General features: G+C 38.7%; 1 protein-coding gene across 6 annotated transcripts in view; it reads right to left on the bottom strand.

Moving 5' to 3' along the window:
- The window catches only part of DOCK3 (dedicator of cytokinesis 3), a 496,213-nt gene that overhangs the window by 20,766 nt on the left and 461,146 nt on the right, over positions 1-14,301 (bottom strand). For all 6 annotated transcript variants that reach the window (XM_074198056.1, XM_074198051.1, XM_074198054.1 and 3 more), the window contains 8 exons: positions 13,243-13,409; positions 12,946-13,032; positions 12,116-12,295; positions 10,520-10,603; positions 10,210-10,326; positions 3,414-3,535; positions 2,281-2,419; positions 1,522-1,669 (listed from right to left, as the gene is read on the bottom strand). In XM_074198056.1, the coding sequence (XP_074054157.1) occupies positions 1,522-1,669; positions 2,281-2,419; positions 3,414-3,535; positions 10,210-10,326; positions 10,520-10,603; positions 12,116-12,295; positions 12,946-13,032; positions 13,243-13,409 (1,044 nt within the window). The remainder of the gene's footprint in view (positions 1-1,521; positions 1,670-2,280; positions 2,420-3,413; positions 3,536-10,209; positions 10,327-10,519; positions 10,604-12,115; positions 12,296-12,945; positions 13,033-13,242; positions 13,410-14,301) is intronic.

The following is a 14,301-nucleotide window of genomic DNA, read 5'->3' as shown; positions in this document are numbered from 1 at the left end:
CCAGTCATATTTCATATTATTCCTTCATGTACTCTGTTCCAGCCAAACTAGCCTTCCCTAGCTGCTTGCCACATGCAGCTGTGACATTCAGCACCCCATCTCTCATCTCTTTCCATCAATGACTTCCTATGTCTAGAATGCCTTCTCTTCTAACCCCCAACCAACAGACTTTCTAGCCTCCTTTAAAGCTCACATGTCAGTACTGAAACAAAGTATCTCCTGATCATCTCAGTCATTAGGAATTTCTTCCTCTTGAAATTACTTTGTATATCGTTACTGATGTATATATTGTATCCACTGTGTTCCTCCAGTAGAATAAGCTCCTTATGGGTAGGGATTTTGTCTGGTCTTTGTATTTCCAGGTTTTAGAACAATGCTTTTGCACATGGTTAATTCTTTATAAGGATTTGTTGAATTTAAATGGAATTTTCAGTCTTGTTATACACACTGGTGACAAAATTTAGCCACAGCTATTGTTATGGCTGCTATTTTTCATCATAATTTTAAATGGAGAAGAAAAATTCTCTCTTTAGTTTGGAAGCAATTTTCCTTAATCTGTAGGTCAAATCACAATGCTCACTGTTCTTTTCTATTGCCTGCTCTGCTGACCCCCTCAGGGATCTAGCTTGCTTACTCTGACTAATTTTCATTTCTTTGCAGATGTTTCCATAAAAAGGTTGGGGAATTAAATTTACCTAGGAGATCTAGCATGAGAATGAAGGAGAGCTGATTCTCGGACAGAATATTCATTCAATTAAATGAAAAATTGAGTCACATTTTGTCAAATAAACAGCTTTTTACATAGTTGTCCCACAGAGATAAGATATTCTAATTTCAAGTCCTTAGCACTCAGTAACATTTTCTATGTTTGGTTTTAGCCTTAATTTTGCTTCCAAAACTTCAACTTCTCAAGACAAATGTCTCCCTTGGTTTTAATTTCTTGTCAACATGGAATATTAAAACTGGGAGGGCCACTAGGGATCACTTAATCTCTTATCCCTTATTTTACAGATGTAGAAAACAAGGTTCGGAGATATAAGATGATTTATCCAAGGTCACAGAGCTAAAAAGGGACAGAACTAGCATTCTGAACTTGTCTCTTATATTTGCCTATGCCATTTCTATGACACCATTTAAATAGGCAGCCATTGAGTTGGTCACTAGACTAGGTTACAGTAAGGCTGAGATCTCTTTAACTGTCTCTGATGCAAATGCTTGGCTAGCTCATGTGGCTCCACATCAATCAGAGCAGGGTCTGAAGCCACCATACAAAATCATAGTCCCTCAGAGTTGGACATGCCATGATCCCAACTGGAAGGGAGCTTTCCTTTTATGGCTGATGGAATGGGGCTCCACTGGGCTTGATAAAGGATCCCAGAAACCTTCAGTGTTTCAAAGCAAATTCATCTCTGAAAGTACAAATGAATAGAATGTACATCCCAGGCTTATCCTAGCAGCACAGCCATGGGATCAATAGCTTGGAGAATGCCGCTTCCCTGGCTCTTCTCCATGGTCACTTACCTCGGGCACTGGGTGGGGCAGAATTCATCATTTGGGATGGGGCTGAATGGGTAGAGCTCAAGCTGGAGGAAGAAGGGCTGGCCTGGGATGAGGATAAAACACTGACATTGGTGATGGAGCCCTGGTACCTGGTGTTGGGATAAGTGAGCTGTAGGAGGGAGAGAAAGCAACAAGAAAGAAAATGGAGAAATGGAAATTTTACCACTAGGCCATAATATTATCATATTCTATTAAACACTATCTTCATCTTACTTCATCCTGAGGAGGAGGGAGGTCCTCCAGGCTCTCCCTACCTAAGCTATACCAGCATGGAAGAAGAGAATAACTAACTATATAAGAGATTTCCAATCTGTACAGCACACACCCACAAATAAGAGGGGGGATTACTCGTTCTGGTAAGGGGAGTCCCTTTGTTCCCTACGATAGTCATGGTCCATGTAAAAGCATTGAAGTCTGTAGGATGCCAACGTAGAGAAGATCTGGCAGAGATTAAGTGGGACATGCAGCCAGGATTAGAGTCGGCTGGAAGTCAGAGCCAGCATTCTTCTTAGGGAATAAGGACTGGTGGGATGGATATATGGATGTTATGGGAAGAAAGTCTTTATAATTTGTGGAGTGGAGAACTAAGGAATGGATGGCTTTTCTGTGGGATCATTACTGAAGACAGGGATGCAGAACAGAACTGAAAACTCTCAGCTGTGTCTGAATACAGTGTGTCTTGTGCATTCTACATTTCCCATGGCTTCATTGCTGTGCTACCTGCATGTGATGGTACATGTCCTCAGGAACCTCTCCCATAGAGCCATCAGGAAGGATCACCATATTCCCTGTTTCACTGGATGCATGAGAGGAGAGAGAAGATGAAGAATGGCGGCCTGATCCCATCAAGTTCATTGGGCTACAAGTAAAAGGAAACAGGAAAGAGTTATGGTATATACTTTTCAATTCATTTAATTCAAATTTGAAGCTACACATGGAAGGGAATTTTCAATATTCCGTTTTTCAAATGAATTTCAATTCAATTCAATTTCAATTTTCAATTCAATTTAAATTCAGTTTTCACATATTTTTAGGGTGAACTATAAATCATTTCCTCATCACATAATCATTTCAATAGCAGGAGTCTCCAAGCAAATGCAACTAACTGGTAAATAGGACCTTAGTAAGTTGGATATTTTTGGCAGGGAAAGCTCACAATGTCAAGTAAATGTAAGCCTTCACCCTATTCTCCAAATTTTATGCCAACAGTGCCTTCATTTTGTGAAGATGAAGACTAGGTCACCTACTAAAAAAAAATCTGATAATCTTGCTCTATGGCCATCAGTCAGGGTCACTGCTTACATTTGGCCACTAGACAGGGAGGGCCACACCTCATTTGCCAAATATAACAGATGGCAGCCTTTCATCTTTCATAAATCAGGAAAAATTTCTTGCTATGGTTAAGACACTGAGAAATTAGAACATATTAGGTATTTTGTGTGTGGGAGTGACTTATGTTTGGGCCTCTCCCAAAATGGGTGGGCACCCACAATTTACCTTTGAAAATCCCTAGTCTATCCAAGCTTTTTCCTTGTGGCTTAGGCCTTCCTAATCCTTTAGCAATCTCCAAAAGAGCTTGGAGCATTGTGCAGTGTTAAAGAGCCTATTAGCACTAGAAAATCATCTCATCCAGACTTTATCCTGTTGTTGCCATTACTCCTAGTAGAAGATAGTTTGCCAGCCATACATCAACTCTGGACACCGATTCAATCCTAGCAGCTACATTTGGAATCTTGCATAGGTTACGGACATTCCTGGGTTAGGGAGAGACTGCAGAGCTCACATGCTTTGAGTTCCAGAAGTCAATCCTTCAGGCATGTGGAGGTGTTCTGTTGGAACATATCCCACCATACCTGTGACGATGCACCATCTTGATGGTTTCCGGGCTCATTGGGCTATGGGATACCAGAACAGTCCCTCGGGTTGTGTTAGTGCCAGAACATGCTGGACTCAGTTTATCCAAACCAGGAAACTCCTGTGAACAGAAGAATCACTAAAGATCACTGCATTAAGAAATATGTGGGAGGAGATGAGGGTTGTGGGAGGGGAGGGGGAGGTCAGGATTTGAATAGGCATGAAAACTTTTAAAAAGAGCATTTGGTTGGTTGACAGTAAACTACTTTCCCTAGAAAGCAACTATATATCCACTTAATTAAAGTATGAATTAAATCAGAGACCTTGCATATAGTAAGCCTCATGATACTAGATTTTGGGCCAATTTTTGTGGGGCTTGCAGAAATGTCTTCCTTGTTAGTGTCTTTGCTACAGAGTAAAATTTCAGGATATAGAGAGATGGTGAGAGAATATTTAGAGAGAGATAAACTGGTTATTCATTGAGAAGCCCTTATTTATTAAGCAACTCCTAAAAAAGGGTGAAGGACAGCCTGAGCTGTTTTTTAAGTGAAATACTTTGCTTGAGTTGAGGGTGGCAGAATAGAAGCTTTGTCAATAACTGAAAAATAGCATAGTTTTATTTTCACATAATTAAATTCTTATTAAGATCACAGACTACTTGGAAAGAAAGGGCTGATTGCCAAATCTTTTAGGCACTAAGCATTTGTTTTACATTTCTGCTATGGTTATGGAGCTAATTTTCCCCTTGATTATCTGGATTCAACTCTGCCATTTTTGTGAACCATGATTCTGGATGTGCAGACATTTAGCCTTTCATCAAGAACAGGACAAGTGGCAATCAGTGCCACTAGTGAATGATATCTGTGCCTAGTCTGAAGAAGGGGTGGCTTAATTCTGTGCCTTAAAAAATTCATATCATCACATTTGCTATCAGAGATTCAGTGACCATAATAAGCATTTCTACCTCAGAGGCTGCTTTGTGCAGCTTGTAAGCAAACAGGATCCTTTTTTTCTCATCATGTCTCCTAGAAGAGGTTGCTCTCTACTTAAGGAAGTTTTCATGGAGGTCCAATTGGAAACTTCTTGCCCTCTTTTGCCCAAGATATTAGATGTGATATGGAAAAAGCAAAAGCCACAAATACTTGGAGATATTCTGTTTTGTCTAAATCTTTTCTCTAAGCATGAACATCCCCATTCTTTTGACTGACCATCCTATGAAATAAGAGGTTTTTGTTCTCTCACCATCTTGATTCTCTTCTCAACAATTCAATAAGCATAGCGACATACACTAGTTTATCTATGTCCTTCCTAAATGATGTTTCCAGGTCTGACCACGGTACTCCAGATGTGGACTAAACAAGGAAGAATTGAATCACTTCTGTCATTCTGAATATTATGCCTCCCTTGAAACTGTCTGGGATTGCATTAGTTTTTTGAATGCCAGATCATGTTGATTCAGAGGGGTCCTGTAGTATACTAAAAGCCTCAGAGATTTTTCCTATGAGGTTACCTAGTTAGCCTTTCCCATCTTGTATTTGTGAATTTGGTTATTTTTGAAACCAAGGAGTATACTCATCTATCACCATCAGATTTCATGATTTTAGGTTCAATTCATTGTTCAAAGGTTCATGGTTTTAGAGTTAGAAGAAATCTTAGAGCTTGTCTAAGTTACAGGGTAACAGATTTGGGGGGGGGGTAAGAGAACAGAGATCATCTAGTCCAGGATTCTTATTTTATAGATGAGAAAATGGAAACTCAAACAACTTCAGTAATTTTCCTCAAAGTCACAAAGGTTCTAATGGCACAGCCAGGATCTGAACCCATCTCCAAACTCAGCATCCTTTCCACTATATCACTCTCGTAGCCTGTTAATTTATTCCATCCTATTAACTGTTCTTCCCAGTTTTGTATCTTCTTCGAATGTGGCAAGCATGCCTTCATTAAAAACATCGATAAAATATCTTAACAAAACAGGGCCAAGAACAAATCCCTGAGGTGCTGCACAGGACAGCTCCTTTCAAATTGATATTGGTATTCTTTGGGACCAGCCATTCAACCATTTCTGAATTCTTAGTACTAAATCCTATTTCCTTACATGTCTTAAACCATAATGCTGGCATGGGAGACTTAGTCAAATGCTTTGCTGTGCTCTGATATGTCCCACATAGATACCCTGGGAAGACAGCATACCTTGTTAGCACTTATGTGAAAAGTTGACAGATAGCTGCCTTTTTTCCTTAAAAAAGGATTTTTATAAGATTTCTGGCTGCACTGGCTACTTGAATAGGCAGATTGTGTCCAACTCCCACATATTCACTCTAGCAGAGTGAATAGAGAAACCTACAATTTCTGTCAGACCACATAATTATGAAATTCAATGAGACACTAGAGCTAATGACTTTTCTTCCCTGGAACTGTGCAAAAAGTGGTGGCACGCCATCATAGACAATGTTATTGTGTAAGCACAGAAACCAGTAGCTTCCCTCTGCAAGAAATGACCAGATGGGGGTACTGGGTGGCACAGTCCTGGAGTCGGGAGGACCTCAGTTCAAATCCGACCTCAGACAATAACTGCCTAGCTGTGTGATCTTGGGCAAGTCACTTAACCCCACTGCCTTGCAAGAGTTAAAAAGAAATGACCAGAAATAGGTCAGAAAGATATGTGGCCTATAAGGCTCCGTGTCTAGAGACAGCAAGGAGGGAGAGCTGCCCAAGAAAAAGTTCTAGGGTGGAGATCTTGGAAGTCACTTAGAATAGTTAGATTGCCTGGATGTTTTAGCATCTCTGCAATAATAGCAGTGATTCAAAGGAAAAAGAAAATTGATTCTCCACATGGACTACATGAATCCCTAGAAGAAATGAATAAGAAAATGAAATAAAAGCTCTGGCGGAAAGAATTGGAAGGATAAATAGTTTTGAAGAATAGATCAAAGAGAAACAATGACAGCAAGAAATAGAAAATAAAAAAAAGATTTTTTAAAAAGAAGAAAATGTAAGATAACTGATTTGAAAAAATAAGCCTAGAAAGCAGATTGAGGAGATAATTTTAAACTCATTGGACATCCTGAAAACCAAAATGTTAAAAAAAGCCTGGATACTATATTTTAAGAATTCATAAATGAAAACTACCTAGACATAACAAAATCAAAAAGAAAAAATAAAGATAGAAAGAAGTCAGATCATCCCTGAAAAGAAAGCCCAAAAATAAATTCACAGGAATATCAGGACCAAATGTTTCCATGTCAAAGGAAACAATACTGTGAGCAGCTAGAAAAAAGTATTTCAGATATTAATGAAACACAGGTTCACAAAAGTCCAGCTTCTATTATGAAGTAGAGATCTTTACATGTTGCACTATTCCACAAGGCAAAAGAGATTGGCTTACAACTAAGAATAATTAAATCAGCAAAGCTGGGTATACTTTTATGGGGAAAAATGGATCTTTAATGAAATAGAGACTTTTAAACATTTCTGATACAAAGACCAGAACAAAGTAGGATTTTTGAACTATCAACATAAGTTGAGTCAAGAGAGACCTAGAAAGGTAAATTTACTTGAAGTAGAAGGGACTATATGATAATGTGATAATAGAGGGAGAAGCAACAGATGGCAGTTCAGAGCTTTAATATTTTTAAAAGGTAATGAGCAAATTAAATAAGAAAAACAAAGGATCTAGGGATAGACTAACTCTGTTTTCAGGGAAAGGGGAAGAGAAAGAAGGATAAAAAGAATATAGTGGCATAAAAAATGACTAATCCAGAAATATATTAAACATGGTTGTACTTGTATAACCTATATCAGATTACTTGTTAAGGGGCGAGAGGGGAAGGAAGGAAAGGAGAGAGAAAAATATGGGACTCAAAAAGATTGCAGAAAGATGAATGTTAAAAACTATCTTTGCATGTAATTGAAAAAATAAAATAACATTCAAAGAATGAATATAGTGGTACAGAATGGAGGGAGAATAGGTAGGACATGCTCTATCTCATAATTGGGGATATATAAGAAGAATATGCAAATATGGAGTAAGAGGAGGTAGGAGTGGGTAGACAAACAGTCTTATTTGAAATGGACAAAGGAAGGTTGAACATAAATACACAGTTTGGTTTAGAAATAAATCAGAGTCAGCAGAGAAACAAGTAAGAGATGGAGGGCCAAGAGGAAGGCAATAGTAGGGAGGAAAGTGTTACAGGAAAAAGAAGGGAATCAACAATTGTTGTTTCCGTTTTTTTCTCCATCTGACCATGCTTGGCTGGTATTATTTGATGGTCTGTTATCCTTGTTATGATTTCCACCCAAGATGGAATATTTTCTCTTTCTACTGAAAGAACTACATTTCTTGTCATTTCACTCTAAATTGTTCAGTAGTCTTTCCTACCTTTTTTTCTGTGTGCCACATTCTTTCATCTTCAAGCCTCTTAGTGGAAAAAAACATTTAATTTGAAGTCAGAGGATTTAGATTTCAGTTCTGATATCACTATTTATCATATATGTGATCTTGACTAGTCACTAAGTCTTTCTTTGCCTTAGTTATCTAATCTGTAAGATGAAGGAGCTAGACTAGATGACCTCTTAGGACTCCTTCTAGCTCAGAATCAACAATACTGATTTCCCTCTGAGTCTCTACATCTCTTTCCTTCCATTTCTTCCTTGAAGCTTACTTCTCTATCCTTTCAAGGAATACCTCATTCTCCCAATAATTCTTCACATCTTTCATATTTTCTTTTAGAATGGAGACCAACCTAAATATTTTGCAGAGATATATGCCACTTGTTGCTGGCACATTCTCTGAAGGACATGTAAAATTCTCCTTACTCTCCATAGTTGTTGAAGTCAGGAGGTCATTTGTTTTCTTTCTGTTACACTGTGTTTTGGTTCACTTCTTTGAGAAATCATTTGTTATATCTGTTTGCTGTACTGAGGGTCAGTTATCAGCAACTCCAGAGTGGAATTCAATTTATTTGGGATGGGTCTCTCAATCCTATCTACTCAGCTGCCTTTAATTGTCATTTGGTATATTTTCCCTCATACTCCAATGCAAAAAAGAAGCAAACAGAAATCAATCCAATTAATCCAAGGCCTAGAAAGTAGGAGTATATAATAAATATTTGCTGAATTGAATTTCATCTATTTTGTTTCTTCTAGAAAAGGAGTTTCAGATAGTTCTTTCCTTATGACTGTCCCTCAATGTTTGCTACTTAAAGTGGGCTTCTAGAATAATATTTGCTCAGCTGCTTGATCTCCTATCCATGCAAAAATGAATAAATGGTACTTATATAAGGTGAAATGATTGTGTGTGTGTGTGTGTGTGTGTGTGTGTGTGTGTGTGTGTGTGTGTGTGTCAGGGGGTCTATGGATATAGCTTGTGTGGAGGAATAGGGATGCATGAAGTCTTAGAATAATGTTCTAGAATATTAGATTTTATAGGACTAAATTTATACCTGGAGGGGGTGGCATTTTTGTTTATAATAATTTTAAGTCTTGGAAAATGAAATAAATGACCAAATATTCTATGAAATGATATTTCTAGTTAACAACTTTTGGATTGCATGATGAAAACAACCTCACCAACTCCTTTACTTATCTCTCTGCGGAGAATCTGTGAGCCATCCTTTCATTTAGCTGAAACTTATATTTTTTAATTTCATTTTGTGTGTGTGTGAATGCCAGTATTAATATGGTTAAATTTCTTTAGTAGAAATTTGATTCACTGGTTGTTGGATCTCATATTTAGAGTGTTGTTCAGTGGTTTTAGTCTTGTCCAACTCTTCATGACTCCATTTGGATTTTCTTGGCAAAGACACTGGAGTGGTTTGCCATTTCCTTCTCCATCTTTTTATTAAAAGGAAACTGAGGCAAACAGGGTTAAGTGACACAGAGTCACACAGCGAGTAAGTGTCTGAGACTCCAACCTGGAACTCTATCCACTGAGTCACTTAGCTGCTCCAGAATATCAACAATGTAATGAATATTTCTAGATGGTTTGAAAACTGTGTGATTAACAGAATTTTTTCTCCTTCTTACAGCATTGATCACCATTATTAATAAGTATGAAAGAAAGCTGCAGAAGATTAAAATTTTTTCTTTGTCTTATGAGTTGCCTTGGAAAAATAATTTATAAGTCTCTCTATATTCTTTACCAGGACATTCCAAAATGTAGCCCCACAGTGTGATTTTGTGGGCCCCTGTGGAGGGCTTTAGTAAACAAAGCCAAGCTACCCCAGAGCTCTCACTAAAATGGCAAATCAAAATATGTTGTCTATTATTTCAATAAAAACTTGTAAAAGTAAGGTTGGACAGCCCTGTTCTATATTGTCTAGGCTGGCCCTCAGACAGCAGACATGGTCTGTCAGTGGTACCATGCTAGATTCTAGCATGGTAAAGCTTGTACTCTACAGGAGTTACCTTTGAGAATTCAAATTACTACTACACTATAATGAGGGATCAAATGAGGAGTTTCAAGGGGGTTCTGATTAATGAAAAAAGTTTTCACAAAAAAGAGTTTTCCTGCAGGTTTCTAGTAGAAGAGACATCAGCCGTCAAATCATCAAATGGGATGCCCAATCAAGGCACTTATTTTTGCAAAGGAAAAATGCATTAATTGATAACTGTCACTTACTTTTCTTTTTTAGCCTTTCCTTTCAGTGTTCCCTCTCACTTTCTGTTGTTTCTCTATTATAGAATAAGTATTCATCAGGAGATGAGTATTTTTATCATTCTCTCTGAATTTGATGGGACTGGTTTTGAACATGCATTTGAATTTCTCAAGACAACTGAATTAAGGAATTAGCTTACATGGTAGAGGCTGGCCCGCATCATCTGGAACTGATCAATTAGCTTCTTATGTAGAGGGCGCATTTCTGGATGAACAAATTTCTCATGGACTGCTAGACCCACTCCAAGGACATGGACCTATTTCAAATGAGATGAAAAAAAAAAATAATGATCCATTCTGCAGTACAGGAAGCCATCCTCCAAAAGCATGCAGTGATCATACTCCTTCCCAATTTCTCAGTTTGATAATGTTACTTAGCAATGGCCTATTGTTAATGTGATTGAGCAGCTCAACTCTAGTCTTCCTTCTTAGTGAAATGCTTAGAGGTACCTGCTCCTGCATGAGCTCCTTGAGTTGTGTGATTTTCTCTGCATCCCCCGGGTGCTTGGTGATATAATCTTTATCAAAGAAAGCCTGCAGGAGGAGGGAAAGACAGTAGTCAGTGACAGTATCCAACAGGAAGAATCCCCCCTTCCTCACCTGGTTCCCCCCCCTCCCCTTTCTGGGTCAAAGAGTTTCAACTGGCAGGGTTTCTGGAAACCTTAAATCAATCAATAAAGAATGCTCCAATCTCGGGTAAAGCCTTATAGCCTCCAGGGAAGCATAGAGTAGTGTACTCTCCAGTCAACCTTTTTGCCAGAAAACTCAATTGGAAAGACAGTTGAGATACTTGACAGAAATACTTATCACTGAATCCTAGCCTGCAGTGATTTCTTTCTGGTTTCTGGCTTAGGAACACTAAGCTCTGAGGCTGCTGCTTCTCCTTCTTGAAACTTCCTACACATAGTGGGGTTACTTTTAAATTCCTGGCCCCAGAGGGGTGGAAGGCCTCATCTGAGCCTGTCAGACTGAGTGATCACAGCAGCAGTAGGCTTTGTATAGCAGGTCCTGATAGCCTTTGGAAGGCAGAGCAAAGATTGGGAACCATACGCTGGCCTCCCACACAAACAGGGCAACAGACGACTGCTGTGCTGGCTCTGGTTCCCTGTGCCTCTTGGAGGCCATTTAACATTCTTCCGTGACTAAATGGTTTGCCAAGCTGTCAAAGAGGAGTGAAAAAAAATAAAACAATCCACTCTGAGGAATGCAAGTCCTTTTCTATGACCTGCTCTGCAGGCCACAGCAAACAAAGAAGGATGGGGCAGATAAGTGGGGGAAAATCAATGTTTAGAGGCAGGCCTCCCCAGGTAGCTTGCAGCCAACTTTGACTATCTAGCAAAGGCCAATTCCTGGATCTCTGGTCTGAGGCAGGGAAACAATTAGCCAAGAAGTGGTTTAATTAAAATTATTTGTTTTATGATTATACATTTATAACCTATATCAGATGGCTGGTTGTTTTGGGGAGGGAGAAAAATTTGGAACTCAAAATTTTACAAAAAATGGGTGTTGAAAACTATATATGTAATTAACAAATACTATTAAACAAAAAAAAAAACCCAAACCAAAACAACACATCTCTATGTTGTGTTGAATTGTTGGATAATTGTCGAACTGAATAGCCAGCAAGGATACTATCTCAGGAGCTACACTAGTTAAGACTAGTAAGTCCTTTACCCATGGCTACTGCCCTCCTTCTGATATTTTCTTTATTGATTTTGTACATGTTTTTAATATAGCTTGTTTCCTCTAATGGAATGTAAGTTCCTTAAGGACAGGAACTATTTCATTCTTATCTTTCTATTCTCCTTTTCTTTTCTATTTTATTCTAGTTTAGTAAGTGCCAGGTATTATATTAATAAATCTAATAAATGATTGTTTAGTGATAGGAAGATTAGATCCTGACCTAAGTTGGATCACTAGTGTGATGTTATAAAAATAATTTTTTACTTTTTTTCTTGAGTCTGTTTGGATTTGATGCCCATGCCATAATTTACTGCTTTCAGGCACAAGAGCATCAGGAACATCCAATGTCTACAGACTGCTTACCTCCTGATATCGGGCAATGCCACCATTAACAGCAGCATCTATGACTCCGTTCAGGCACATGCTGAGCAGGTTAATATTACCATGCATTTGCTTGTGCTGATACTGGCTGATTAGTGTCCGAAGCTCTTGGTTTTTGTTCTCAACAACCTGTATGGCATTTTCCAAAGGGCTCACTTCAACCTACAAAGCACAGAACATGACTTCATCCTACTGACATTTTAGAGACCTGAAAACTAAGAACTACAGGGGACCCTAGAGGTTATAACAATTCTATGCTCAGTGCAAGAATTCTTTTTTCTAAAAGTCTTGATGGGTGGTCATTCACCTTATGCTTGAACATTTAATGTAGGCAGTTCATTACTTTCTAGGGTAGCTCAATCCATTTTTGGAAAGCTCTAATTATTCAGAAATTTTCTGAACTAAAGGAAGAATTTCTTTAGCTGTTCCTAGTGTCAAAGAGGAAAAGTCATATGTTACTTAAGTCTAGGTGGTACTGAGGAGCAAATTGAATGGTTGTATTTGCCTTTAAAGTCACAATTTTTGGCAAAATTTGCATTTAAGCATCTAAATCTGGAATTATTTCTGGAACATTATGGCATCAACATCCACAAATACTAACCACTTTTCCCTTTCAATTTGTAGGAACTTGCAAGTAAGCCTTTTTAAATGAAAACTTAGCATAAGCAGACATATCAATTCACCATCATTATTTCTTATCCCTGAATTACATTTGTTTAATATAAAACAATTTGCTTCAACAAGCTAGAAGTAATGCTTGGGACAAAGCTGCATCGCCTAATGAAGGCCAGCCATAACAACACATCATTTACCAGTTCTCTTCTCTCCACTTCAAACCATCGAGAGATTCCAGGTAAACTGTGGGTCAAGGTCAGAGTGGTACGCTCAATCCACAGACTCTGCAGAGGATAGAGGAAGGACAGTGGCAGAGAGGCAGATGGAACACCCTGTCCTTAAGCAAATGAAATCACATCCATGTTAGTAATCTTTACCAAGGAGTCTGAGGGCTATCAATCACTTGAAAACCTGGGGATTGCCCCTGGTGATCTATTTGAATAGCCTTTGAATACATCCTCCAAACTTCTGACCTTGTTCCTGACCCTTCCTACCTTGAATTCATTGTCTTTGTCCTTTGGACCTTTATGGAAAGGTCGGTCATATCGGAACTTCTTAACATTGTTGACACGATAAAAGCTTTTGATTCGATCAGGTACTCGATCCATCTGAAGGACATCCACATAATCTGGAATTGGTGTCACTGCATAGATCTGCAAATCTGAGAAGGGTGAAGTTCAAGAAAATATAAATTTTTCCAGAGAAAAACTTTTGAAAGAAGTAAGATTCAGGGGTGTTTAGTCTGGGCTACTTCTTTTTGTCACAATAAAAAGTAGGAAGGTAAAGGAGGTTATTTCCCTTGCTCTCCATGCTCTTTCCTCCAGTCTATGTGGAGAAAAGCCTCAAGAGTGGCAAGAACCAATGACCGCTGCCCAAAGCTATTATGTTCTTGGGAACTTTGATATGATGAACTAGACCTAGAGCAATGTATCTAGTGACCACTCAGTTCACTCAGATTAATAATGGTCATATACTTTCCAGGTTATTTTAAGAGGGAAGAGGAGAGAATGTAGATAAGTGCAACATGGAAGAGAGGAAACAGAGTAGGCCTTCTTTTCAATTGTTGATAAACTGTTTTTACTGGCAAGCAACCTTAAAGCAAAATACTGTTTGGAGTCCTTGCTGGTAAAATACCAGATGGGAGGACACTTGCCCTGCCTTCTCTGGAAAAAACCTGCCACAATTTTATCAACTGCCATATGGCTCTCTCCACAGAGGCTGCTAAGCAGTGCTACTGTGTCTGCTGTATGTTCATTCATACCGAAGATTTTCACCATAGGGAAAGAACCCCACCACTACCAATCTGCCTTGAAAAGGAGTGGGAGGAGAATAATTTGTTGGAGAATACAATGGTGGGATCCATTGCAAAGTGGTCTCTCCTGGATGGTTCTCCTGGACAACCTGGAGGATAACTTAAAAACACACAGTGTTATGAAATGAGTGACTGGTCAGTCATACAGGTAAAAGCCAAGCAGCCTGGGCCAAGTTTCTTTGTCCCAGCCATGCCAACAATCATTTCCTGATGTTGAGCAGCTACCTTACGCTAAGGTAGT

This window comes from Macrotis lagotis, chromosome 8 (assembly GCF_037893015.1).
Source record: "Macrotis lagotis isolate mMagLag1 chromosome 8, bilby.v1.9.chrom.fasta, whole genome shotgun sequence".
NCBI classification, from domain to species: domain Eukaryota; kingdom Metazoa; phylum Chordata; class Mammalia; order Peramelemorphia; family Peramelidae; genus Macrotis; species Macrotis lagotis.
This window is presented reverse-complemented; position numbering and strand designations above follow the sequence as displayed.